Source organism: Ischnura elegans, chromosome 4 (genome assembly GCF_921293095.1).
Source record: "Ischnura elegans chromosome 4, ioIscEleg1.1, whole genome shotgun sequence".
NCBI lineage: Eukaryota > Metazoa > Arthropoda > Insecta > Odonata > Coenagrionidae > Ischnura > Ischnura elegans.
Genome location: NC_060249.1, coordinates 59,461,038 through 59,487,332, shown reverse-complemented (window position 1 = coordinate 59,487,332; position 26,295 = coordinate 59,461,038). Strand labels below are relative to the sequence as shown.

The 26,295-nt window shown below is 35.5% G+C and overlaps 1 protein-coding gene across 2 annotated transcripts; it reads right to left on the bottom strand.

Moving 5' to 3' along the window:
- Positions 1-430: 430 nt before the first annotated feature.
- LOC124157560 (EH domain-containing protein 3) lies at positions 431-24,057 on the bottom strand. Of its 2 annotated transcripts, XM_046532389.1 has the most exons (13): positions 23,906-24,057; positions 23,721-23,822; positions 23,296-23,535; positions 22,982-23,145; positions 22,222-22,443; positions 16,468-16,569; positions 15,398-15,598; positions 15,169-15,277; positions 13,886-14,050; positions 12,138-12,291; positions 6,947-6,982; positions 3,056-3,226; positions 431-2,838 (listed from the first exon to the last, which is right to left on the bottom strand). In XM_046532389.1, the coding sequence occupies exons 3-13, from the start codon at positions 23,413-23,415 to the stop codon at positions 2,633-2,635; spliced, it is 1,650 nt and encodes a 549-aa protein (XP_046388345.1). In that variant the 5' UTR covers positions 23,416-23,535; positions 23,721-23,822; positions 23,906-24,057; the 3' UTR covers positions 431-2,632. The 2 variants fall into 2 exon arrangements, with proteins under 2 accessions (XP_046388345.1, XP_046388346.1); XM_046532390.1 differs by lacking the exon at positions 6,947-6,982 and having other exon boundaries at positions 23,906-24,053.
- Between the last annotated feature and the right edge of the window lie 2,238 nt (positions 24,058-26,295).

Below are 26,295 nucleotides of genomic sequence, written 5' to 3'. Positions count from 1 at the left end.
TTTCCAAGCATTCTTAAGGTGGCTTTTAAGATGTTGCACTGAAGCAAACTTTCAACATTGATTCATGCCACCAGATTCCAAAGAGGTGAAAGGTAAAAATAAGCGTCTGCAGTTGATAATGACCTACTATTAGAGCGTCAGTCAATGGTATGGATGAATTTATGGGATGTAACCCAATTAAATGAGATAAAGTAGCAACACATTTGATTTTGTTGTAGGATAAGGTAGATACAGGACTCACTCCATTACACTACCCCTCAATTACACACCTTAAATGACATACTTTTCATGTGGTGGTGTTCATATATGTACTGGCAAAAATTATCTCTCTGTAACCCAAGAGATCATGAGATTACAGGGATACTTAAGAGCAAAGGAATGACTAAGTGGATTTGATCACAAAAGCCAAGACACATGAACAAAGAGAGTGTTGTAATTAAATAGATTCATATATATTTTTTGATAAAGCAGTGTCACAATATTTTGTACAATGAAATGCCATATTCATTCATCTGAACACACAATGAGTATAAAGGACACTTCATACTTAGCTTCTGGAAAATCCATTTACACTGATATTGCTTTTGACTCAGCAAATTCAACATATCAGCTGGGTACAGGAATGGGTGATTCACTGATGAGAAAATAATGACTTATGTTACAGAATATTTCCAACTCTTAAAAAAAGTGCCATTAGACTGTTTCCTCATAGTGTCACTATGTCAAAATGGTGGATGAAGTGAGCCATTTAAAATACAAACAATATACAATAATATATAACGAGTAAAATAATATAACAAAAAGCAACAATACAATGATGGTATGAGGCATTCCATGAGAAGTCTAATTACATAAAGGAGGTAAATATAAATTTTATTTATATACATACATTCAGCTAATTTTTAAACTTAGGCTCGCTAAAATACTGCACACATTCTTAAAGCACTCAGTGCATTGTTAGCATAGAATTAATGTACTTTTTGGCAAAATAATGACTGGTGGGTAATTAATTAACTAAAAGAGATATTGCACCTATTTAACTACATGGTCAATCAGTCCAAGTGGGTGCATAGTGTATATGCAAAGTTAACGACTTCATAGGAACTTACGCTAGAAAAATAAAAATACATTTGTGCGCTTCAAATGAACAAGTATGGGAGCATTGCGCATATTTAAGAATACCAAACTTTGCACAGGAGAGTTTAAGTAATTTTGGAAAAAATTAAAATATACCACTTTCTCAGCAAATATAGGTAGTATTTTTCAAATTTAAATTTGCACAAGATCTAAAAAGACAAGAAAGTGTGAAATAAACCAATTAATTTACCGATGAAACAGATAAGCGTAACAAATAGAATTTGTAAGAATCCTAAACAGGGATAACAAATAAAATAAATTTGATCAAAGCATAGCTCCATATGCTGATACATGCCTAATTAATAACCAAAGGAGTAAGCCATCCAGCAACTGAGTTCTTTCTTCATGCATACTCAAAAATAGGTATCACCTCCACACTTTTTAAGCTTCCACCAAGGACCTTCAGGGTGCATACATTATGCAGAAAATGTCTTTTGATTTACCCATCTTCCTGAACTTGTGTTTTGACAACCCAGGAAGTTATCAATAAAAAAAACACTCCAATGAAAATAAGATCTTGAATGAAAACTACCAATTGACGCCTCAGACGGACAAGTGAAATTTGGGAAAGAAGGTATACTTACTTGCAGGCATTTGTGTATTTGGAATGAAAGAGGACATGGAGACACATTTTTATAGACAGGCTGAGGGTGCTAGAAGGAATTCCATTTAACGAAAGGAAATCAGTCATTTCTCCGAGTAGAAAGCCGTTCACTGCCTGTACGTCAGGAGAACAGCACTCAACTCCGATGATGATCCATTAAGGGAATACGACACTTAACAGTCATCTCACTCAGTCAATAACCCATATACTGCCAATCTTTGAATCAGGACATCACTTGCTTGTCCAGTGTCTTGAAGCAGGTTTTCCATATACGTTCGACAATGGTACCGTGCACTATGCCCATGCAAGTCTGCTTGTGTTTTAACTACTGTAGGCTCTTATGAAACGTCACAGCCTTTTGAGAAATTTTATAGCAAAAAATGATCCTCCACAGTAGAAAAAATTGTGTGAACACAGCATAAAAAAAGTTTCTTTTTTCAACAGCACCACTGCAGCAGTAAAACAAACACTGGACATTCATACGGATATTATGTATAGGTAATAGGTATTCACAGGAACAAATCCTTAGGAAATTCCATGCGTGTTTTTGTAGTAACAAAACCCCAAAGGGAAGCATCTTGATGAAATAAAATTTGGAAAAAATATATACACAAAGCAACAACAACAAGTGGATATCACTGGATATTTGGGAAAAAACACTTTGATTACACTTATAAAGATTGGCACGAATGGGTGGTTCATTTTGGTGAAAAGTAGGTGGTGCGGCATCAATATTCCATTCCATTTAGGAGCCCGGCATGCCATGATGAGATATCCAACAAAAGGAGGATTTGCAACACAGGCATTTGGCAGTTGTGATAGAGGCAACCAATCCTTCTGCACACACTGATATCACTTAAAATTTGTTATAGGCTCCTAAAAGGCCGGATCTCAGATGTCCCGTTTCGACGGAGGTACTAAGTGGCTGGGGAGTTCTACAGGAATGTCGTGTCCGTCCAACTTGATTCGAATAAGATGCATGGCGAGGGCAAATTCATCCGAATCCAACATACCATCCTTATCGATATCTGACAACTTCCAAATTTTACTCAGGGATGAATTTGGAAGTTTAGATTTCAGCATTTCAGACTTGGCAGCTGAAAAAAAACATTCCATATCAAGATCAGGTAAAGTATGACTCCGGATACTGGCTACAAATATAGAGAAAATTCCATGTCTTTTTCTAATTCATGCTACAATATCAACTGTCATACAATGCATATGAGAAATATCTACAAGGTATATCATCACAACTAATAATCACTTTATCTTCCCCAATGTAATACAATAAATGTCTACAGTTGAAACTCTTACCTGCACCAGTAACTTTTCCATCAATAGGTCCCAGTGAATGGAAAATTGTATCGTAATCTTCTTTGTCTCTTGTGACAATCCATTCCGGTTCACCCGATCCAGCATCAGCTCCTTCACCTCGGCCGTGACCAAATGGACTAATGGTATCAGCAACAGTATCAAAAGCACCGCCTGCACAACAAGAATATGATGGGTACTTGGAATAAATGCATAACAGTGATTGATAATACAGTGCCAAGGCCATTCTGTTAAGGTGATGAAATATCATTCATCAATGAGTTTCCACATCTAATGCACAGCTCCATTTTCCCAAGCAATCTCAGGCATTACACCAATTAAGCCACTCTCAGAAGATCAGTCTTTTTGTCTTGCCAAGCCCATTCTATTAAAATTATCCATTCAACAGTTTCCACAACTGACACACATCTTTATTTTCCAAACTCATCACAGGCATTTGAACTGTTACGTCATATTCAGATGATCTAACTCTTTTGTCATGCCATCCATAATCATGCCAGGCTCTGAACAGTTGACTCTGTCACCGATGTTTGTTTGACTATGAATTTAAATTTTTGTGCATATTCCATAGAATTCATCAACCACAAACTGCAGTACCAACAACCAAGCACCATGGTCACGCTTCACAACATGGTCCATGACTAGGGCTCCTAGATAGTGGTAAATAGATATAAATTGATAGCCATAACCATAACTCCTGCCTATCAGGCCGCCATATCTCAGGTATTCCTCAGCCTTGTGCACGGGTCTCTCATTGTCTTTTGTGGTTTAAACTCCAGAAAGCAATGTTTTCACTCACTAAAAAGTCCCCCCTGAATGAGTAAGTAAACCAGTACTCTGAATGCATCACAGACCCATGAAAATTAGACTTAGCTCTTTGGCATTACATAGCTTATTTTGAACTTGCATGAAAATGGCGAAGATCATTTATTCAACTCGCCTTTCGCTTCCATCCGCTGATTCTTTAAATGAATTGCGATTTTGGGTCGGAGAGAACAACCTCATTGTTGGCATGTCTTTGAGTCCTATACAGGGTGGAGAAAAATTGTGTCATGAAATTTTAATCCTGGATAGCTGATGCCTGTGGGGACTACAATTACCAATGATATTTATGTCGAGAATGCACCATTTTTAAACTACAAAAACTATGAGCCATGCACTCTGATTGGCCATGAGTTTGCCATGTTTCCGGATGCTCTGGACATCTCATGACTTCGAATGCTTTACTTTAAAGCAGCGGTTCCCAAACTTTTTCTTTCCGCGACCCATTTTAGCTCATTCTTTTTAGCCGCGACCCCCTAAAAATGGTCGTCCAAGTTTAAGTACGTTGTTCACCATATTATTAGTATCTCGCGACCCCTTTCCGAACGGCCTACGACCCCCTTGGGGGTCGCGACCCCCACTTTGGGAACCGCTGCTTTACAGAGATCACACTGAATACAAGGTATGCGGCAAGAGGGCAAACTCACAGCCAATTGGGGCACTTGGCTCAATGTTTCTGTACTTAAAATCGTACGTGGCATCAAATATGCAGGATTAAAATTTTGTGACATAATTTTTCTTCACTCTGCATATTTCATATGTACGATGGCAAATCATAGTGCCAAATATAAACGAGTGTCATTATGACCATGGCAGCCAATAATGGCATGATTAGGTTTATCTGAAGGTAACCACAGGTCCATGTTATAGTAGGTCAAAGTGCCATACAGTGGATGGTGAAAGACAAAAAGCTGGAACAATGAAAGTAGCCTCGGGGAAATTCACTACAGCACTTTACAGATCTTTACAGCCTATCCCCCTTCCTACTTTGAATCACACTCTACCATTTGACTTAAGCCTTGAACCCTGTTCTCTTTCCCCCCTTCCTTAATGCCCGTTTATTAATCAGAGATTCGACTCGCCTTGGACAATGAATGTGGACAACCTGAATGAATGGAATTCTTAATTACCAATAGGCTCCAGTGGTTCCAAATTAGTTGAACTAAAATCTATACTGCAGCTTCAAAGCGTTTGTAATAAAAAATAAAGTGCAATGAAAGCTCAATTGCAGGTAGTGGCTAGTTAATTCACTTAAGAAAAAGACAAATAAAGAATAGGCAATAGGGATGAAGCTGAAGCAGAAAGCTATTCCTTAGATTTTGAGTTTTGAACAAATATAACTTTTAGAGATAGTTCTCTCAATTAACCTATTCAATTCGACCTATCCTATTCATAACATTACAGAATCTCTCTATCAACCTATCACTGTTACTGTGGCCCCCTATAAAAGCCTGGTTGAGAGAAACACAGAAAAGAAGCACATGGATTGACATGTACTACATATATCGGTTAGGGTTTTGGTGGCAACATTCCATGGAATTAGGAGCAATGACATTGGAATTAGGAATTAAATGCACACAGTATAATTTAAATACATTATTGTCATAGTATGTACTACTACTATTTCCAAGGAAGTTGAGGTGGACCCAAGAAATTCAACTGATTTAGTGAGTGTTATTCTACATATGCTTCTCCATCATGATACACCTATCTGAGTCCTCCACGAATCCTTCAACATATACATATGTATATGTATTCCTAAGACATTCAGCCCAGAAGATAGTCCATCTTTTTAAAAAATAAAGGCATAATTAAACTTCAATGGGCTAATTACTGCTAATAATATCAATAACCAGCGTCGCCAATCCAGGGAGAAGTCATCCAGTCTGGGCAAGCAGATATTTCTGATTCTCAGTATCAATCAATATCTTTTTTCTCTAACCTCTAACATCTTTTCTCTAATAGAGTTCTTGTTTCTTATAATTAATAAATTTATTTCTTATAATTGTATTCCCAATGTAAGACTTGGTACTTTCCTAGAGAACGATGTGGATGAATGCTTAGCAGGATTCCCACCAGGTGAGCTGTTCTACATATTAGAATGGTGGGAATCCCGCAACACATTCATCCACATGATATTCCCAATTTTTGTAATGCTTTACACCGCTTTCACTTCATCCATCACTCTTCAAGGTCCCTAGTCATAATACATGTGCATATGTGCATGGATGTAATAACTAAATACAGTGGAACCTCGTTAAAGCGAGTACGGGCTATAGCGACACCCCCGCTATTACGAGAGATAGCCGATGCACCGTCAATTGACCCTATAATAGGTGGGTTAAAAAATTCGTTTTTACGAGACCCTTTCGGTGTTGGCTCTCGCCATAGCGAGGGTTTCACCGCCGGAAGACTTTCATCAAGACTCCTTAATATCTGTAATTGCTAGCGATCTGTTAGAAATGAAGTTAACGGAGTGCTCAGTCTCAAATTTATGTGGTAAACTGTCGTTCGATAAATATAATGATTGACGAAACAATGCTTTGCATGATTTTTATTCAGTGCGGCGCTTATAAATTGTTTGAATAGTTAGTCGTTATTTGAGTAAGGAATTTTAGTGATGCAAAAAAACATCGCCTTTCGTCTGGATTTATGCTTACGTTTATCGGATAGATGTTTATCTGTCGCCGCACCACTCCTTTTCCTGTATATCTGTTCGCAACAGGTATATTGGCTATTATTTGCTCCACCTCCGGTAAAGCGACAATTCGCTATAGCGAGTGTTTATTAGTGCACCGTGGGGTGTCGTTATATCGAGGTTGCACTGTACTGAATCTTGAACTCACTTCATACAACAACCTATGATTTAACTGAATCTTAATACCCTTGTATATATATACAGTAATCATGTAAAATAAGACAAGCATAGACATCCACATAATTAGGACAGCATTTCACAAAGCATGCGAGGCAATTAAATATAAATTATGGTCAAATACAGCAAAAAGGAACATATATACATACAGTATGGATAGTTAAAAATAAACAAACCTTGGCAAAGACCATGCATGCTCACAGACAGAGGGCCTGTAGAGAAATTATTAATTCATTAACTAAATAAGAAGAAAGACATCATGAATAAATCATAATGGTATGAAAAAACATGCCTTTAACGTTAATTGTATGGGAGGGGTATATAGCTTAGAAATAATTCAATCATAATTTCAACATATAAAATGATATACCTATACACATAGTGTAAGTTCAATGAATAAGAATTCACAGAAACATCAAAACTACAGACAAAGCACAGTTTCATGGAGAGGTAATTTTAAATTTCAACATAAAATGGTAAAAATCACAATTACCTAAGAAACTGAATACCCCTTACAAAATTTTTTTCCAATGTATTTATGTTAAGTCTACAGAGTAACATGCAACAAGAAATACTTATATCCTGGTCAAAAAATGTAAAAAAGGCATAAGATAAAGCTAAAATCTTTTAAAAAGATGATTTGAGAAGCACTGAACCCAAGAAACATTATACTCCCAACACAAGGTAGTTTGTTGAGCAGTGGTGATATCATTAGAGTTTATTTACAATTATGGAATAACCAGTGAATACCAACAGCTTGGTACTCAAGAAGTGTTCTTTATTTTCACAAGGAAAAAGAGCGCTTATTTTTCCGTTGAGCCAAAAATGGATCTTACAAAGAAGTTTCTATTATTTTATTAACCACAGCTAACAGTAAAAGCTACTTGGAATAAAACCATAGGAAGTGAGCAAAGAAAACAATGACATTTGTATAGTGTACAGCAGACTCCCGATTATCCGGCTGCGGTTTACCCCGGTTGCGGATTATCCGTGCATGAGTTAATGGTCCTTCAACATTTTCTGCGATCCTTATAAAAAAATAAAATTGGATGCAAAAGTACCGAGATGTTTGCATTTAAAAAAATACAATGCTACACCGGGCTAATTATTTCCATTACAATCCCCTTCTTAAAATGGAATTATTTAACTACTTGCTGATAAGGAATGTTTTAAGTTTATTTGGATGTCTGCTCTGGCATTGTAGACGACAATCAGCGGTAGGAAAAAACTCTTGATTAACCCCTCAATGCAGTCATGCGTACCCAGTACGCTTCCTGACCGTCTGTATCTAATATTTTTTCTCCGTTAGATATTTCATTTTAAATTAAAACTAATTACTCTGCTTTTTGAAGTAATGTTTTTTCTTTCCGATAAAATATTCATAGCAATTTTATGCCATCAGGTTTTTTAAAAATGGTTTGATCTAATTCCATTTTAAACCAGGGAGCTTACGAATTAAGTATCAAAAATCAACACCTTTCTTCAACTGTAATACATATCCTGAAAACTATGGCCTCTTCTGCTTATGAGACGTCAAGAATGGTCAGCTACTTCACCTTGAGATACGATATCTTTCTCATAAGCTCATTGCCTTCTCTCTGTCTTTTCCTTGTGAGTCATCACCTCGAGCCCCAAGGGTGTTTGGCCCGCCTCGTTAGTCATAAGCGTCCTAAGCGAAGGGGCCATGTGCTTCGCTCTGCATTTATTTTTTCTTTTGTGGACAGTAATCAACGAAGATAAGATTCCTTCTAAACAGTCAGCATATTCTAGGACCCCTTTGAGGCATTTTCTCGTCTCTAGATCGAGCTTCGAAACTTCAGTCCACTAGAACCATTCATGCTGTGTGGTGTTCTTTCAGGCAGTGTGTTGAAATTCTTGTCGGGTGTACTTCCTGTGTGTGGTTATTTTTATTTAAAATTGGGGATCTTATGAAATGGGATTAATATTGAAAGGCAAAAAAGAGACCCAGAAGTGCAGAATGTAGTTAGTGCCAAGCATGGGAAAAGAAGGGACAGCGTGTACTGGTGTGAACAATGTGCAATGGGCTTATGCTTGGAACGCTTCAAATCATGTCACTAAAAGCAGAATTACTGAGGTAAAGTCATTTGAATATTTACATATTGACGTTTGAAACAACAGAACATAGGTACCTATAAGAAATGACTTATGAAATGAACTTTTGTGAGACGCGACTACTCGGCATGGTGCCTGTCATTGTAGTTTCGAACATCATGCAGTGGTTTCGAAGTGGATTTGTGCAAACCACTTTTCTGAATCTGTGACCTCACAGCCACGGGTGCGTGGTTTTTGGAAAGCAGGTGCATATTACTCGTAGCAGTAGGAATACAAGTAAAATCGCTTTATCACCGCGAACAAGATCGCTGTCGGGAAGAGAAAGCTCTTGACGATTCTGGAAAGCAATCTAAAATAACAGACAATGTGCGTAAGTAATAATAGACTGTTTGATTCAGGCAAATTATGAAATTTACAAGAAATTAAAGTTTGGATTTTCGGTGTTTTCTGATTATTCGTGCCGCCTCTCCCCATTATTAGCCCAGATAATCGGGAGTGTACTGTATATAAATATCTAAACATGCTAGCCTAGACTTGACATGGTAGAAGAATAATGAAGAAATTATATTTTAACTACACAGCTAGCTTTTTTCAACTACATAATGCCATAAATCTGGAAATTGCAGCGTAAATTATATTTTCTAGAAGAATAATATGTTTGACGACAGAATTGGAATCATAGTGGTGCTAATTTGTTAACCTTTCCACATTTGTGGTTGCACATTTTAGAAATGACTTCCATTGGGTAACATCTAAGTACTTGTTAAGCTTATAATGAAAACGGAATATTTACTGCATGCCTAAAAAGAAAATTCTTCAGTTTGGTTATACTAAGAGGATGCATTTCTTTAATATACATATGTCCAGAAGTCTGAGCAGTATTTTGAGTAATAAGATTTCAATTCAACCTGACCTTTTGATATTTGGAGTGTAATTTTTCACTCACTCCCAATTTGATTGAGGAATGAAAAGGACCATGCTTCAGTTTAAATAACATACATACGTGCATGCCAAATGATAAACAGAAGTTTTCCCAAGCGAAAATTAATTTCTCTGTTTCTGAATACATCTATAAGCATCGGACATTGTGCGAAGCAACATCTCTGTCCTTGAAAGTTGCACATCTTGAACCTAATCAAGCCCTTGTGCACTACAAATAATGCAGTATGAGATAGCAACATGCATTTAAGTTAGAGCAGATGATATGGGGAAATTCTATCCAAAGAATTAATGGAAGCTGGCAGCAATCATCTGAATTTTGCATGTAAATTCCTTCATTAACAGAAGTTTCAGTCACTTTTTCATCAACACAAGAATGTTATCACTAGATAAATATGCGACGCACATAATATATTTCCATTTACCCAAAATTTTGATTACTTCCAGAAATTAAATGCAATCTGAATTGTTAAAAACAATCGTTTTTTTTGTAACTACAGTTGAGGACCTCAAATCCAGAAAGCATGGGACCGAAGGGCTTCTGGATTTCTGGTCTTCATAGTATATTTAGTAAATTAATTATTTTATACATGTGCACAGGCTTTTGTACTTGATATTTGATATCCTTATGTGTCTCTGACAAGGTTCTTAGCATATGTCCATAGCATGTGCTAACTTCCTACTAATCCCAGAACAAGGCTTGGAGAGTGGTCCCACGAGATGGCAAGTCAAAACACTAGGCAGAGGAATTTTCAAATGTTCTGGATTTCGGGTTTTCCAGGTTTCGGGATTCCGGATTTGAGGTCCTCAACTGTACTTGAGATGCAGCTAGCAAATTAGATACTGATTGGCAATTTTTGCAAGAGATATTATTCAGAATCAATGTATCATAGCAATTTCAAGAGGTGAGAAATGCCTGAATAATGAGGGATATACAGTGAGTAGGTACACTAGCTGCTAGGAATGATGCTGGAATCAATGGCACATCAGAAGCACAATGCATCTCAAGTATGTACTTACTAGCAAGCAACCACATACATTTGTTCACTAACAAAATGCTTACATAATTTTGTTTCCATAAGACAAATTATGAACTTATGATTCTTAAACATCAAATCTCAACAATCAACTCAAAATGATAAACAACTCCCATTCTAATATCTTTGGCTTTGATAATGCATGACATAGGAGTAGCTACTTTATTTTCGCAGACAATTTGAATTTCTTTCTCAGGGTGCCGGGTTAAGTCCACTATTACCAATCAAATGTGCATCGTAAAGCTGTACCTTAGATTGCATACTGGGTATGTATGTGATAGATATGTAGATAGATATGTGCTGCTTTGTCATTCCTAAATTATCTGAGTTTTCATCCGCAACTCCAGATCCAACGCTCATGTTATCAAAACTTCTATGTTTATTTAATTACACTTTTGTTAACCTTTTGCATGAATTGAACTAGCTTGAAAGCATGCGCAGATCTGATGTCATTTTGGTCACCAGGAATACCTACTTTGTGTAATTAGTACTACACTAATAGATATCACAAACCTCACTACATAGTTAGTTAACCAACATCAAAATTCAACTTACTATTCCAGAATATGCAAAGGCAACGGAATTTTGCAAGAGAATTAGAAGAAAGCTAGGAATCAAGCAACAAAAACTTGAAATGAGATAGCTATGATTATTCTGTAAATATAAAAAAAATCTCAATCGTTTTATGAGCGGTCAACAGGTCAATAAAAAATTACATAGTAGTAACATATGCCTCAAAAGGGAGAATGTACCAAACAAACCACTCATATACAATATTATGTATTAATAATATGCTAAATTCAGCAACCACATATATCCTTCCCCACATAACCGTTAAAAAGGGTAAGGGGAGAAACTCTTCATACTAAAGGACTATGATCAGTAAAAAGATATGTCGCTAATTTAAGTCAAAACTTTACTGAATGGTTGCACTTTTTTGATATCTGCTGGCTTCCGAAAACAAGGTTTTCAGGTGTTTTACTGCACTCTTCCAATCAGCTTAAGGTTGGAAGGCGATATTTGGTGGAACTTGTTGACAGGAAACATAATGAAGATACACTTTTGTATGTTCCACAAGAGTTTTAGGTATTAAAAACTCTTGTGGAACATACAAAAGTGTATCTTCATTATGTTTCCTGCACTCTTCCAACTCTGTTACTTAGCTCAATGAGAATAACCTTCACTGACTTTTGGAACTTATTTTTTCATAAAAATTGAAAACACAAAATGAAATCCCACGATATGAAGAATCTATAGAAAATTAGCGAAACACATTAAATAAGAATCAATAAAGCAAGCAGCATCTGAAGAAGCATACCTTTGATATTGTCCTCCACAATATTAATCTCATCTTCAACAGGAATTATTGCCATTAGTTTAGATATGTCATCAGCTAACATTTTATCAACAGTTTCCAGCATTTTTGGCTTTAATGGGTGAAATTTTGCAAAGTCTTCATGTACTAGTTGTTCCTGCAAATAAAGATATTAACCACTCTAATGACCTAATTTCTTGTACAAAAATTAGACACATGGTGCACAGACAAGTAATACAATTCAATGTGATTTACATAACAAAACTCACAGCAACAGTATTGTTGATTTTGGATGAAGTAAAAAGTAAAAGAAAAATTAAAAGTTAAATTTTCAAAGATATTTAAAGATCATTTAATTACTTCATACTCTTCAAATATTCCAAAATAACCAAGATTTCTTAGGGTACAAATTGTAATTAAATATCCAATTTCTCCATATTTCCGGTGCAACCGCGTCGGTTTGTTGGTGATGACAACAGTTTCGCTGGCACTGCTGCCAGCGTCTTCAGGTCGAAGATGATGCCGGTCCACGATTTTCGTCCTCCTTATATAGGGGGTCAGTCCCGCCATTTGTGGCTGCTGCTCTCTTATATAAGGAGGACGAAAATCGTGGACCGGCATCATCTTCGACCTGAAGACGCTGGCAGCAGTGCCAGCGAAACTGTTGTCATCACCAACAAACCGACGCGGTTGCACCGGAAATATGGAGAAATTGGAACCTGAACACCGCGGAAATCTACGTAGTCACATTGTAATTAAATATGTTGTATGAAACCGATTTTGCTGTAAATTGGGAATAACTAATGGATGCAAAAAGACTGAAATACAATTGAAGAAAGAAAAGATAAAATTTAAAATGGGGACGCAGGTCCACTCTAACACAGAGTCAGTTAAAATATGGATTAACCCTAGTAAACTTGAATAATGCACATCCTTGAAGGAATTGAATCTAAATTAATGTCTTCGTTCTAAGACAAGAATACTAATAAAACAGTACTCATGAGCAAAATAGACACATTAATACAGATTCCAAATAAGGTGTGAAAATCAGATGCACAATATAAAAATAACACAAAAATACTGTTCTCCAATACAACATGCACTGAATTCATGTTGTGCAATTCCATACTAATGCATCCACTCAAATATGTATTTATTCCCACTCAGATTATTGCTAATTGCAATCTTCATTCAAAAAAAACAAGCAGAGTACTCAATAAAAATATTCCACAGAGGTTGTGTTTATTATGTCAAAAAACTAATCATTGGAGTTAAAGCCTATCAGTTTTGTTGATGAAATTCACACCAAATGAAAAATGCACAAGACCATAAAACAAGGCCAACGTAAGATGAAGGTTAAGTCTTCGTTAAAACTTTCGCGGGTGCTCGTCATGTTGAATTAAAACTTTTGGGCTATGTCGCCGCGTCAGATTTTGGGTGGCCCCAACGTTTCCCGACCGATGCTGGTCGCTTTCTCAAGGGAATCTGTTTCCCTTGAGAAAGCGACCAGCATCGGTCGGGAAACGTTGGGGCCACCCAAAATCTGACGCGGCGACATAGCCCAAAAGTTTTAATTCAACATGAAGGTTAAGGTTTTGCATCATTAAGTAAAATACGTAAATACAAGGCATAAAACATGCACTACCATAATGAGAAATATAATTGCCACACACTTAAGTATCATAACTACGATTTTAAATTGTTAAGATAAAAAAATTGCTTCATGACAATTATGCATACAGCTGTATTACCTGCATCCTCTTAAGCTCTGGAAAATCGCCAGGGGAAATTTGGTGTTCCCGTTGGATTTGTTCATAGATAGTCCCTAAATTTTTAATCAGTTCCTTCTTCTTATTTTCCTTCCCAAACACAGCTGGATAATCTTTGCGAAGAGCAGCAATTATGTAGGCATGAACCTAGATAATTGGAAAGAAGTTTTACCACAGAGCTTCCAACATGAAGAGAACAAATAGCTTCTATAATTTTCCTTTATCTTACTCCAATTAACAAATGATGTTGGGTTAAAAAAGGCATGTGATGCATCTCAAAGAAAATATGAGTTTTTAATTAGTTTAAAATATGAAATTTGGGCGCTAAATTTCTGTTGAAAAAATTATTTCATACAAGATGAATAGATATTACTCATGTCTAAGGAAATTTACGACTCAAATTTAATAAAATATTGTTCAGAAAATTTTGTCACAAGTTCACGTTTTCTGAGCCCGCAGCTGTCCAGAAACAGTTATATTTAGAGGTTGTACCAATTATACTGATAGTACTTGAAACTTGAACAAGTATCAATTTGTACACTTCATGGAAATTGAAGAAATATAACAAGTACAAAAAATTTGAAGTAATTATATTTCAAAGGTAGGAATTTTTGCCGAGTCATACTCTCCAAGACTGGCTAAATACAAAATTTCCTAAAGTTATGAAATGTTAATTTATTATTACATATATACATTTTTTTACAGAAAAAGAGACTCCTATACATCAAACCACCACAATTCCATGCACAATAAAAGAAATAATACTATCCTCTTTGAAATGACTCCATTGCTCCCCCATGAATTGTATTTGATCATTAAAAACTCTACAAATATGAGAGCGTTAATTCATAATAAATTACTTAAATATTACGGAAATGGGAAACATAGCATACTATCGATAATGAAGGATTACATATTAAGGCAAAAAACAAGAGTTTAACTGGTTCAGAAATGAGGACGGACTTTTGGAAATAGAGAAACAGCTTAACTGAGCATCTTCCCCTGCATTAACACATATGGTCTTTCTACGAATAAGGATCATTCAACTTTTTGTTGGCCTCGGTGACTGCGGGGTATAGTCGTCACCTGCCACAGCGAAGGTTGCGGGTTTGAGTACTGCCTGGGTAAGTTACCCTTATCCAGGGCATAGATGTTTGTGCATGTTTGATTGTTTAATATTATCATAGCCCCATGTAAAGGCCGAATAGCGCTGTTTTCGGAGGCTAATAAATGAATAAATAAACTAAAATGCTAATCCCACATACCTTTGCTAACCTCGCTCTCTTAATAAGATCATTCAGCTTTCGTAAGGCTGCATTTTTCGGAAGAGATAGAAGGTCTTTAAAAAGGTCAATCTTCTCATCTTCAAACAACCTTAAAAAAATGTATACCATCATTTCTGACTTTTGACATCAAGCATCAAATAAAAATACTTATTAACTTTGGCTCTGTAAAAAATAAAACATCTAACAACACAAATCAATTGACACATACCTCCTATTGACATCATATCTAAGTGGCTGGTCCCAGAAAGAGCCAATATACACTCGAGCCACTTCTGGAGTGTTAAGAACTTTCCCAAGTGACCACATAAGAGCTCCATAAACCCTCATCAATTGCTGATGATCAACCATATCAGCTTTGTTTAAAACTATCCTTATCTTGTCATCATGACCTCTGAGAGCTTCCAAAGATCTGAAATGAAATGTTTTCACCAAGCTGTTATTCATGAAAGATGTTTAACAACTACAAAATATGATATAGGTAAATTTATACAGAATCATCAATCCTCATGCTAGCCAAGTACCTTTTCTCGAATAAAGGGAGGCATGAAAAGGGGATGTATGGTAACAAAAACACTCCAGATGATTTCATCATACATATTATCAACACAATTGCAGCTTGTAAAACAGTACTATTGCAGACATTAAGTACAGGAGCAAAAGCTTAACTTGAACTCTTTAAAAGCTTGTCATATCGTAAGTTTACTTAAAGTTATGAAAAAAGCACAAAGCTGAAGTGAAAATTTTTACCCATTAAATTTAAGCATAAAAAAACACGGAGGGCCAATTATATAAGGCCATTATGGATGAAAAAGTATTTACTCAAGAATAGTGCTGGATAAATGATTACAAAAATATATTTGAAGAATAGCTAAGGGAATTAACATGTAGACATCCTCAGGCAACCTATTCCACTGTGATGATACATAAAGAAAATTTAGAAGATATAAACAGGCGGAGGCTAAATAATAAATACATAATTTTTGCCACTGTGGCAAGGACATAGTAACAGTTGTGACTTGTAACAGTTTAGGGTATTTAACCATTGTGGATATGATGCTAAGAGGATGAAAAAATTATAACGGACTTTTGAATAAAAGTGCAGAGATCTTGACAATAATGGATTAATCAATCTATAAGTTAAAATAGGCAATATAAATATGATGAATATTGAGACTGGTGCAACAAAAATGATTATAAAAATAAATCTAGACAGAAATCTATGAAATACTATGGCATTCCATAAAAAAATTTTACGATATCATAAATGAGAACTTTCACCTTCTAAATTCATCAGATATATCCAATTTATGGGCATCAAACAGAAGAATGATTCTATCCACTCTCTCTGCAAACCACTCCAACACACCAGTGAAATCGTACCTAAGGATGAGAAAAAAATTAGCAAAGTGAACCACGAGAATTAAAGTACAACTGATTGTTAAAAAGACAATAATTAAAGGTAACTAAGTTTTTTTGGCTAAATTTTATACAATATCAAAATCAGCTCAACAAATTATATGCACATATAATTACCAACCGGGAAAATCAATTTTAAATAAACTTATCTACAATAATAAGCTGAAAAGAGATAGTGACTACAATGCTTAATAAAAGTTATCACAGACAAAGAGTTTCAAAATTCAAAAGCAAGTTAGAATGCTTTCAAAAATATCCACTTGAAATATAATTTTCCATAAAATATTTTAAAATATTAGAAATTAAATTATAAATATCAAAACTCAAATCAAAAATCAAAACAGGGATAAATAATACTGATTAATGAATATGTGGTTCTTGTCAAACTCTGACATGTACACTACTTATCGTATAAACCAATGAATGCAGGAGATAAAGATTTTAAAGGGGCTGGATGAAAATTGTTTGAGACTAACAGTAGGAATTATGACTTAATGGCATTATGAATCTCCGAGGTGCACATGCTCCAATGCTAACAGCAGTTTTCAATTAAAATATCACTTCAGTGGATCTAAATCCATATATAACCATATAATGTATCATGTAACATATCACAAACATATTTTCCAAGGACTAATACACTTGATGCACAGTCCAATGCATACACCACGAATTCATTACCTAACATGCACTGATTATCTTGTCTATACATAAATACAATTTGAAAAAAAAACCCAAATAAAACCTGCCGAAGAAAAACCCCAAAAGCAAATCTTGACCACTATCCCACTACAATAAAATACTAAATCCCTCCAGGAAATGCATATAAAATAAAATTTTCATTTTGGGCTAATATGGGTAGTTGTTGGAATGGCACTATTTTTTATGTTCTGTTAAATACTCTATCACTATGACAAGAATGAAATCCTCGTCAGTTTTCAAAAATCACAAATATACTAGAGCATTAAAAAAATGCACAAAAAATCAGGCAAACAGCCATTAATGAACAGATAAAATTATTTTCATTCTTTCATTCACTGAATCAACTCCACAGTCACAAGGCACATGAGCAATTTAAGCTGAACATTACTAATTCAAATAAATCAACACTATCAAAGCATTATCTTCCACCCGATCTTACAGGCCTGGATTTTTTCAAGAAAGTACGTTAGTTTGTCTGTTCCACGTATATGTACTGTGCTATGCATGAACTAAACTCAAAGTTACAATATTCAGTAGTATTTCAATACTCAAATACAATTTAATTATCAAAAACATGCACCATATATGAATAACTGAAAGTGCGACTACAAGTACTGGAACCATGAATATTAATACCAGAAAGATAAGGATCACGTCAAATCTAATTCTTGGGATAGCAACTATCCATAATAAAGTGGCAATTTTCTAAACAAGAAAAATAAAAGTGAAGATTACAAGCTCATTAGTATCAAAAGTGAATTTTGAGTGAATATAATGACAAGACTGTTTTCGGACACTTGTCCTCACTGAAACTTTGACTGTTGATATTGATTCCAGCTTTGGGTAACAAGCATGGGGAGCTGTATCCCAAATGTAAAATGGAGTCAAGGAGACTGGTAAGAGGAGAAAAGGTCACCAATCAGAAGCAATGAAAAAGACAGACTTCAACAGAAAAGTAGGCACCTGAGTTCAACTATTTTTCCAAGATCTCATTCCATCATTGGAGGAAATTCTGGACCAAACATAATGGCACACCGGTCCTCAATCACACCTTAATTTTATAATCAATTCACTTGACAATCCTAAAGCCCACAGATTTTGCATTTGACAATTTGCAGTCCATAAGGTCTGTCAAATGCCCTGAGTTTCCAGCTTCTGGATACCTAACCCTGTGGCAATCCTGAGAATTTATCTTTTGTTTACAATACACTAGGAAAAAATGTCATCAGTCAAAAACCAAAAGGAAACAGTGTTATGAGGAGGTTTAATCACAACTCTATATCCAAATTTTCCCCATAACATCATGAGACGAAATGAAAAGTTAAGTTAGCTTAATTTCTTAGTATCCATACTACATTTCAACACTCATTTGATTACTTTCATCAAAATATTTTCACCACCAGTCACTCTTATATTAAAATGGTACTTCAGGTTGCACAATGAATGCTATCCTGTATGTACGTATTGGCAAGAAAAAAATGGTAATTGGTAACTTTCCTTTAGCGGAACATAATGTGAAGTAAATTGGATGAAACTAAATTACATTGGTGATTATTTCACCAGGTATTGCTTGATGCTTTCATGTTACATCCTCTTTGTGAAGTAACTTAATGCCTGAACTGAAATCAGCCTACTATGCCAGAACTCTATTTAGACTAGGCCACAAAATTAATGAAAAACAAACAAGTAGGAAATCAGAGAAAAAGAAATAAGTTCCCCTGAACATAGAAAACGATATCAGTAATTAAAAGCAATAATATAATTTGATATTTTTAAGGCAAATTTCAAAGAATTATCATTAACACGAATCCTACTTTTAATGATAAATTCATAATGTAATTCCCAATATTACATAGATATTTGAATTCACAAAAAGCAAACAGGAATGACAAACGTGCGATATTTGATACAAAATAAAAAAATATACTATCTTGACAAAGAGCACATTTTTGCAAATTTTAACAACTAACTTCAATTTTTTATGTCACTTCAAAACACGTTTTGCCACTAAGTCATGAGAATAATAAGAATTTTTTTCGTAACTCTGCAACTTTCTACATTGAGAAAGGAACACCAAAAAAACTAAATATAGTGATCATTAACCACTATTCACAGAAAGAACGACATCAGGATGCATACAGGAGCCTCTAGACCAGGTTTGGTAAAACTTTTGTCAACTGAAGGTCGAACTTAAGAGCAAACTCTTGAATAACATGCCAGTCCATACAAATAAGGTAAGAGGTATTGCTGGTTTATATGCTTTTAATAACTATCCAGTCCTTACAGCCTATTTAGGGCTATATCCTTAGGCTTGGTAAAACTTCTGTCAACTGAGGGTCAAATTTAAGAGCCAACTCTTGAATAACATGCCAGTCCATTACAAATAAGGTAAGAGGTATTGCTGGTTTATATGCTATTTAATAACTATCCAGTTCTTACAGCTAATTTAGGGATATATCCTTAGGCTTGCTCTCCCATTCTGCACTTAAACACTAAGTCTGGCTATACTATTACAGGCAGAGTATTACTGAAAACCCTCGTTTGAATTGAGAAAAAGTTACACTTCAACACACTTATAATACACTGCTACAGCTCTTTATACTTAAAAGGCTTTCACAGGTGAAAAAATGAAAATGAGAGATTATATTCACAATGTCGGAGAAGCACTTTACAGCAAAAACCTTAGAGAAAAATTCATAAACAGCAAATCAAATTTACTTGCAGTTAGGCGAAGAGAACAGTTACGCAAAATTACTGATTAAATGCAATGCAGTAAAATGAAAGTACTGACACCACTTATTGTAAAATAATTAAAGATAAATAACTACTATTAGTCGCTTGAATGTTATATTTACAGTTAGTAGTCATGAAATAAGACAAACCAAATGAGAACCACATAGATATTTTAGTATGCACTTGCATTCTGATATGATTGAGATTAAAAAACAGTCACCAAGGGGATAATGTTATTGGACTTGAGCATTAGTTTGGTAGAGATATTTTTGGCATCATTTCTAATGGCTGTCAACATTCACAAATAGATAGGGGTCAAAAATTAGTTTACCTGAAACTTGCTTTATGCAGAAATGTACTAGGGATGGCAAAAACCCTTTAGCTGCAGAATTTTATTTGACCAATTAATGCATATGAATTAGCTGGTGATTAAATATTAAGAGCTTTTTCATTTTGGAGGTAATATTTGCTTTACATCTTTGCAGTCACAAGCTACTGCCATTTTAATTCGAAAGAACCCGTTATCGTGCTTAGAACAATGGAAACTAGCCACCAATCTATAGCTGAACCAGAATAATCATAAGTGTAACAAAAACACTGTAGTATGTGGGTCACGATTACAAATCAATTGATCTAACCAAGATATTTCGACTTAAAAAATATTATTGAGAACTTATCATTTGGAAAGAAATAGCATACAACTTACGGACTTACTTACACAAAGCAAACTTATAATAAGAGGAAAATTTCTTACCTGGGTTCTAATGTATCAAGAGTTATTTAGCTTACATTCTGTTAACGTTGAAAAAAGGGGCAAAAAAAAGCAGTTTAGAACTGAAAAAATATATGTACATGGACATCCTCAAAACCTACATTTTCCAGTCCTCACAGTGCCAAAATTCCATGAAATTCCCTGAATTTTTACAGAGTTGAATTAGAGACAGAAATGTGAGCAAGCGACACAATTATGTACACTCATCTTTTGAAGAAATAGTGCCAAATTCAACTTTGTTTATGGAAAAATCAAACAAGTTTTACAAACTACAAATGAAGCTATATTACAGTTATCAGTTAAGAGAGTCCCTGCAGCGAAAGGGTTAAGTATTATCATGCAAGATAAATAGGGATTAATATTCATAGAAAAATGACCTTAAAACAACTGAATGAGGAGTTAAGTGGCCCATACAGTCTTACCCGAAGTATGATGTGTAAGTTGCCCTCCACCCAAACCTACAATGCAAGAGTAATAGAGGTTGCTGTCTCCATCACCTTTAAACAGCTATATCCAAACGCAGCCTCTTAAGGTCACATTGGGCTTCAAGAAAACAAATTAGTGCTAAGAAACTGTATACTTTATAACCTTTCTACCAGTCACTATTCATTCAAGTAAACAATAAAAATGAAAATAAAAAGAAATTGATATTTTTTCATTACAAAAATTATTGAAAGACAGAAAACTGTGCTGTTAACACTTTGGAAAAAGATAGAGATGGCGGTTAATAAACAAAAAAGACAAGCAATAATGGAAAGCTTTTCCTGAATAAAATCCAAACATTTTGTGGCTTCTCTTTGTTACTACAGGTGCCATGATTCAAAATTACCAAATAGAAATAAACTATAAACACCATAGGTAGGAGTAACAATCAACAGCCCACTTCCATAGAATAATATTTTGCAAAATAAAATTATTGAACATTGTACATATAAAATATACAAGCAGCAATATACCATGCAATGTTAAATGAGCAGGATCAAGAAAAATGAACTTGATTATTCCAGATAGAAAGCGCATGCAAAAGCAGGTTAAGTGACCATCGATGTCATGAAAGACAAAATAGCATACAAAAATCACTATCTAAAACTGTGAAGCTGCACTGGAGCATGAAAATAGAAGACACGCCATCTATTTACTTTTTATTAATGCAAGTAGCAGTATGAAAGATAACTCTAATGCTATTGAATTAATGTCTTTCAATGAATACCTTGCAATCTCCAAGCCTCGAAATTATAACCTAGCTACACTCACTCTACATGGCTACTACTTTCTAAATATGCCAAGGATTCTAAGGATCACAACAACTAAAAACAATAATACATACAATGATCTTTCAAGTATAGTAATAGGGGGGTCCTACAACCATAAAGGGAAAATGTATCTATCTAACAAAAATACAAACCCACCCTCGATCCACACGCTGCTTTTCACCCGATAATATACCAGGTGTGTCCACAATTGAGATGTTACGAAGGACAGGTGAATCCATGCAGGAACACTGGAATCTGTTCAGGAAGGAATTCCCAAACCTAGATAGAGGCTTAAATGGAAGCTTCGGGTCCACAACTAAGGCGTTTCCAGGTATTATATCTCTCTGTGTCTCATCACGGTTCATGACCACGATGAATCTACAAAAAGAAGTTATGAAACTAAATTAGCAAAAATGTTAAATCTAATATAACTAGAACTCATACTAAAATTATACACAGAATCAGAACGGATTTCAACTAAATGCATCCAATCGAGTAGATGCTTCAAAAATCAGGTAACTGAACAGAGCAAATTCAAATAAAAAAATGAGACTGAATAGTTCTAGTAACGATTATTCTTCAAACAAAAAAGAAGATAGAAGGTTTAACACTTTGAAGTGACAACTTTTCTTCCACCAAATATTTGCCAACAGAAAAAGCGTTTCATGCTAGATGCAAGACCTAAAATGTTTAAGTTTTTAAGTTTCACCAGGCTGATGACGTTGGCCGTATGTCAAACTATACATTAGGATGACTAATGTATTGGTACAAAAAATTGAAAATAGATTAACATAATCTTGAGAAATCTCGCCTGATCATAAATATTTCCTTAGAAAATAATGCCTTTAAAATAACATCTCCTAAGAAAACCAGAATCATAAGAGAACATCGAGAAAATAACTGGGGCGTGACATACCTATCGGTAGTCGGCTCAGGCCCGATACGTATTCCTGGAAAATCCTTTTCCAGCAGATATTTAATGAAGGTAGTTTTTCCAGTAGAATATTGCCCCACGAGCAAAATCATTGGTTTAGCATCAAAATCTGGATCGTCCAGTTGCGGCGAGTGAAAATCATGGAACTATAAAAGATGACAGAAAAAATCAAAAGACACAGATTGCAACGAGCAGCAATATTGCTCTGCCACAATCCTTAGAATAAATAATTATGCCGAAATACAAAGAGGTGTGTTACGTTAGAAGTAAAATGCATGCATGGTTTTTGTACTCACAAGATAATGCTGCTCCAAAGGCAGAAGTTTGGTCTTGTATATCTGCTTAAGTCCTTCCACCACACTTCCATAAACTTTAGAAGACTTTTTGTGTTCGTCTTTGGTAATCCAACTAAACATTTTGAAATTTTTTGGTGGTTTAACTATCAACGAAAAGGATTGTACTGTGAGTCACTTTCCCTGATGACTGGGGCGGCGTTCTGTACCCAACTCCGGAAACGATGGTGACGTCAACGATTGCTAGCAGACAATAATGGAAGGTATGAAAAATTATGCTACTAGAAATCACTCAATGTTATCACAGAAAAGTCAAATGAAGAGGAAATTCACTAGATTATTAGATGAAAGTAACAAGGTTTAATATAACTCTGGGCCCCTGTAAAAATTTTTCCAGTAATAAGCGTAAATGAATGTATTTCTCATACCTCACAAACAAACGAGCAGCAGCGTTTGAAAGTCGACGTGTCATACGCAGAATGTTGTGGTCGCAAGAACACGGAATTTTGTATTTACTGAAAAAAATCACTCTGAAAATGAAATTTTTAACCGCCTCGTAAATAATCTATCATCTTACTCGTGTACAACCAAAACATCAGATAGTGCCACTAACTTCTCTCGCACAGCTGACGGCCTACATCCCATGAAATCTGGCAAGTAGGTCAATGAATTGCAATCAATGCACGTAATATTTAGTCCTTAGGTGAGGCTCCAGAGAATTACACGTAGGCAGCTCCTGCGTTAGTGATTTGGAACAGACTAAGGATACGCATGGCAGTCTATACGATTGTCATGAAGAACTCGCTTGCAGAACTTCGCGCGCGGGGGTTTCAAAGTCATCCATCGAAGTCTGCCTACTCGGTAACCATAGCAAAATCTGGCTTTTTGCCGAAATTTTATTGAAATTGGGTGCGTCCTCGCAGTGCGCAATGAAGGTGGCATTTCTTGCGATGCATTGCCGCGCGATATTAAGCGAAGCAACAAGTGTGCTGTATTCATTGAAAAAAGAGTGACTACTAGCTTGCCGGCGAAAAAGGACATAATTTTCTGTGCTTTAACCATTCCGGAATGATGAACCGGAAACAGAAGACAGGGAGGTCGGTGGGGATTGTCCTTTTCAAGCCCAATTCATTGTTGCGAGTCTTTGAATGCGTTCTGCTGGCTGATTCCGTCCATCCCCTATCCAATTTAGCCGCGCACATAATACCAGTAACTGACCACTTCCACCTATTCAGCTGCGGTAATGGTGTGGGCACTTTGCCAGCGCCTTGGTCAGGATTTACAGATGCCTGTGCCTGCGGCGTCGAAAGAGGTTCAAATATCACGCAACACCATTCTCGAATTGGGGCGTCTTCCTCATTAATTTCACTCAGCTCGTGAACTTGATATCCTGGCGTGTTCTCCTCTCCTTTTAAGGAAAGCTTTTCTTCCAACCGCGGCCACGCTCAAGCTATGATTCGGTACAGGATGCAGTTTTCAAAACATACAATTATCTCGGATAGTTAATTTTGTGATAATTTTAAGGGCGAGCCAACAAAACTGATGATGATTTGCTTCTCTCGTAGGGTAACAAAAAAGGAATAGTTTTTTTGTTTCCCATAAGCCAGGCAGTATTTTAAGACAATTAAGAAGGCAAAATTTATGAAATGACAATTTTTTGATGAAAAAACATTGCACTAAAGTTAGCGTCAAAATATATGTTAATTGGTCATGTTACCGGCAGGCTTGTGATGCATGGAAATTGCCATAGCTTGAAAAAATATTAGGAGCTTACATGGAAGGAACTATTCCGGATGATCAATTGGAGTTACAGCTGACACCATCTCCCAAAAATTTGGCAAGTTGGTTGAACCCCCTTGGCTCCCCCGCTCAGGTTATAGGGATTATATCCTCTATATCGCTATCATACAACTCAAATAAAAATTAAGGCTTAAAATAATGATAGTGAGGATAACGTATCATATTTTTATTTAAAGTAAAAATGAACTTAAAAACTATGAAAGACATAACTGATGGATAGGAAGTACTACAAGGTAGCTCCTTGAGCCGGGTAATAGAGAGCTATTATGCTAAAGATTTTCCTCATTCCGGGGGAAAGGGGTTTGGGCCCCTTAGGCCTAATAAACACCCATAGCACAGTCCCATAGTCAACAATCTCATTATCAGACGCGGCCTTCCCCAAGGTTAACTTTCCTCGGATACTCGCGCAATCGTCCGACTTCAGCCTTTTTCCTATATAATGTTCAGCTCAGCGAATTCTTCCAGTGGCGTAACTATGAGGGGGGGGGGGATGAGGGGGATAGATCCCCCCCGAAGCCTCTGAGAAATAAAAAAAACTGGGCAGTCGTGGGACTGGCCGACAGAAGTGAAAACTGAAATAATTATTATCCATTTATTTTTTATACAGAATTAATATTATTAAAGAACTAATTTTTCCAGCAATACTCATTTTTCAACAAAAATTGAAATTATTTTTTTCAGCAAACTGTTTATTATTAAATATGTATTAAAAATTCGATGTGTATAAATAGAAAGTAACATCATTTATATATTAAAATATAATATGCTTTTATTTCTTTTATTTTATATGCTTTAAACCTATAATTGTTCACTATGCACATAAAAGAAACTGCCGTAAATTGTACTGATCTGTATTTTTATAGCGTGTACACTCTTCTACACGTTCACGCACGAGCTCTTTATATTTAATGAACTTATATAATATACACTATAGATTTTTATTTTCAATTTTAATATTTTTAAAACAAAAAGACTTTAACAGTCTATATATTAACAATATATTAACATAGTGTATACATTAATCTCTATTAACAGTCTACAAAATAATACGCACTGTATAGAAAAAGTACACATGTACAGTATAGAACTAGAAGCAGACAGATGCCAGTATTCAGTATGTAAAAGTATAGCGGTGACGCAACCTATACCATTGTATACACTATACACACTATGCATATGTATATCTCGCTGTAGCGATCGCGG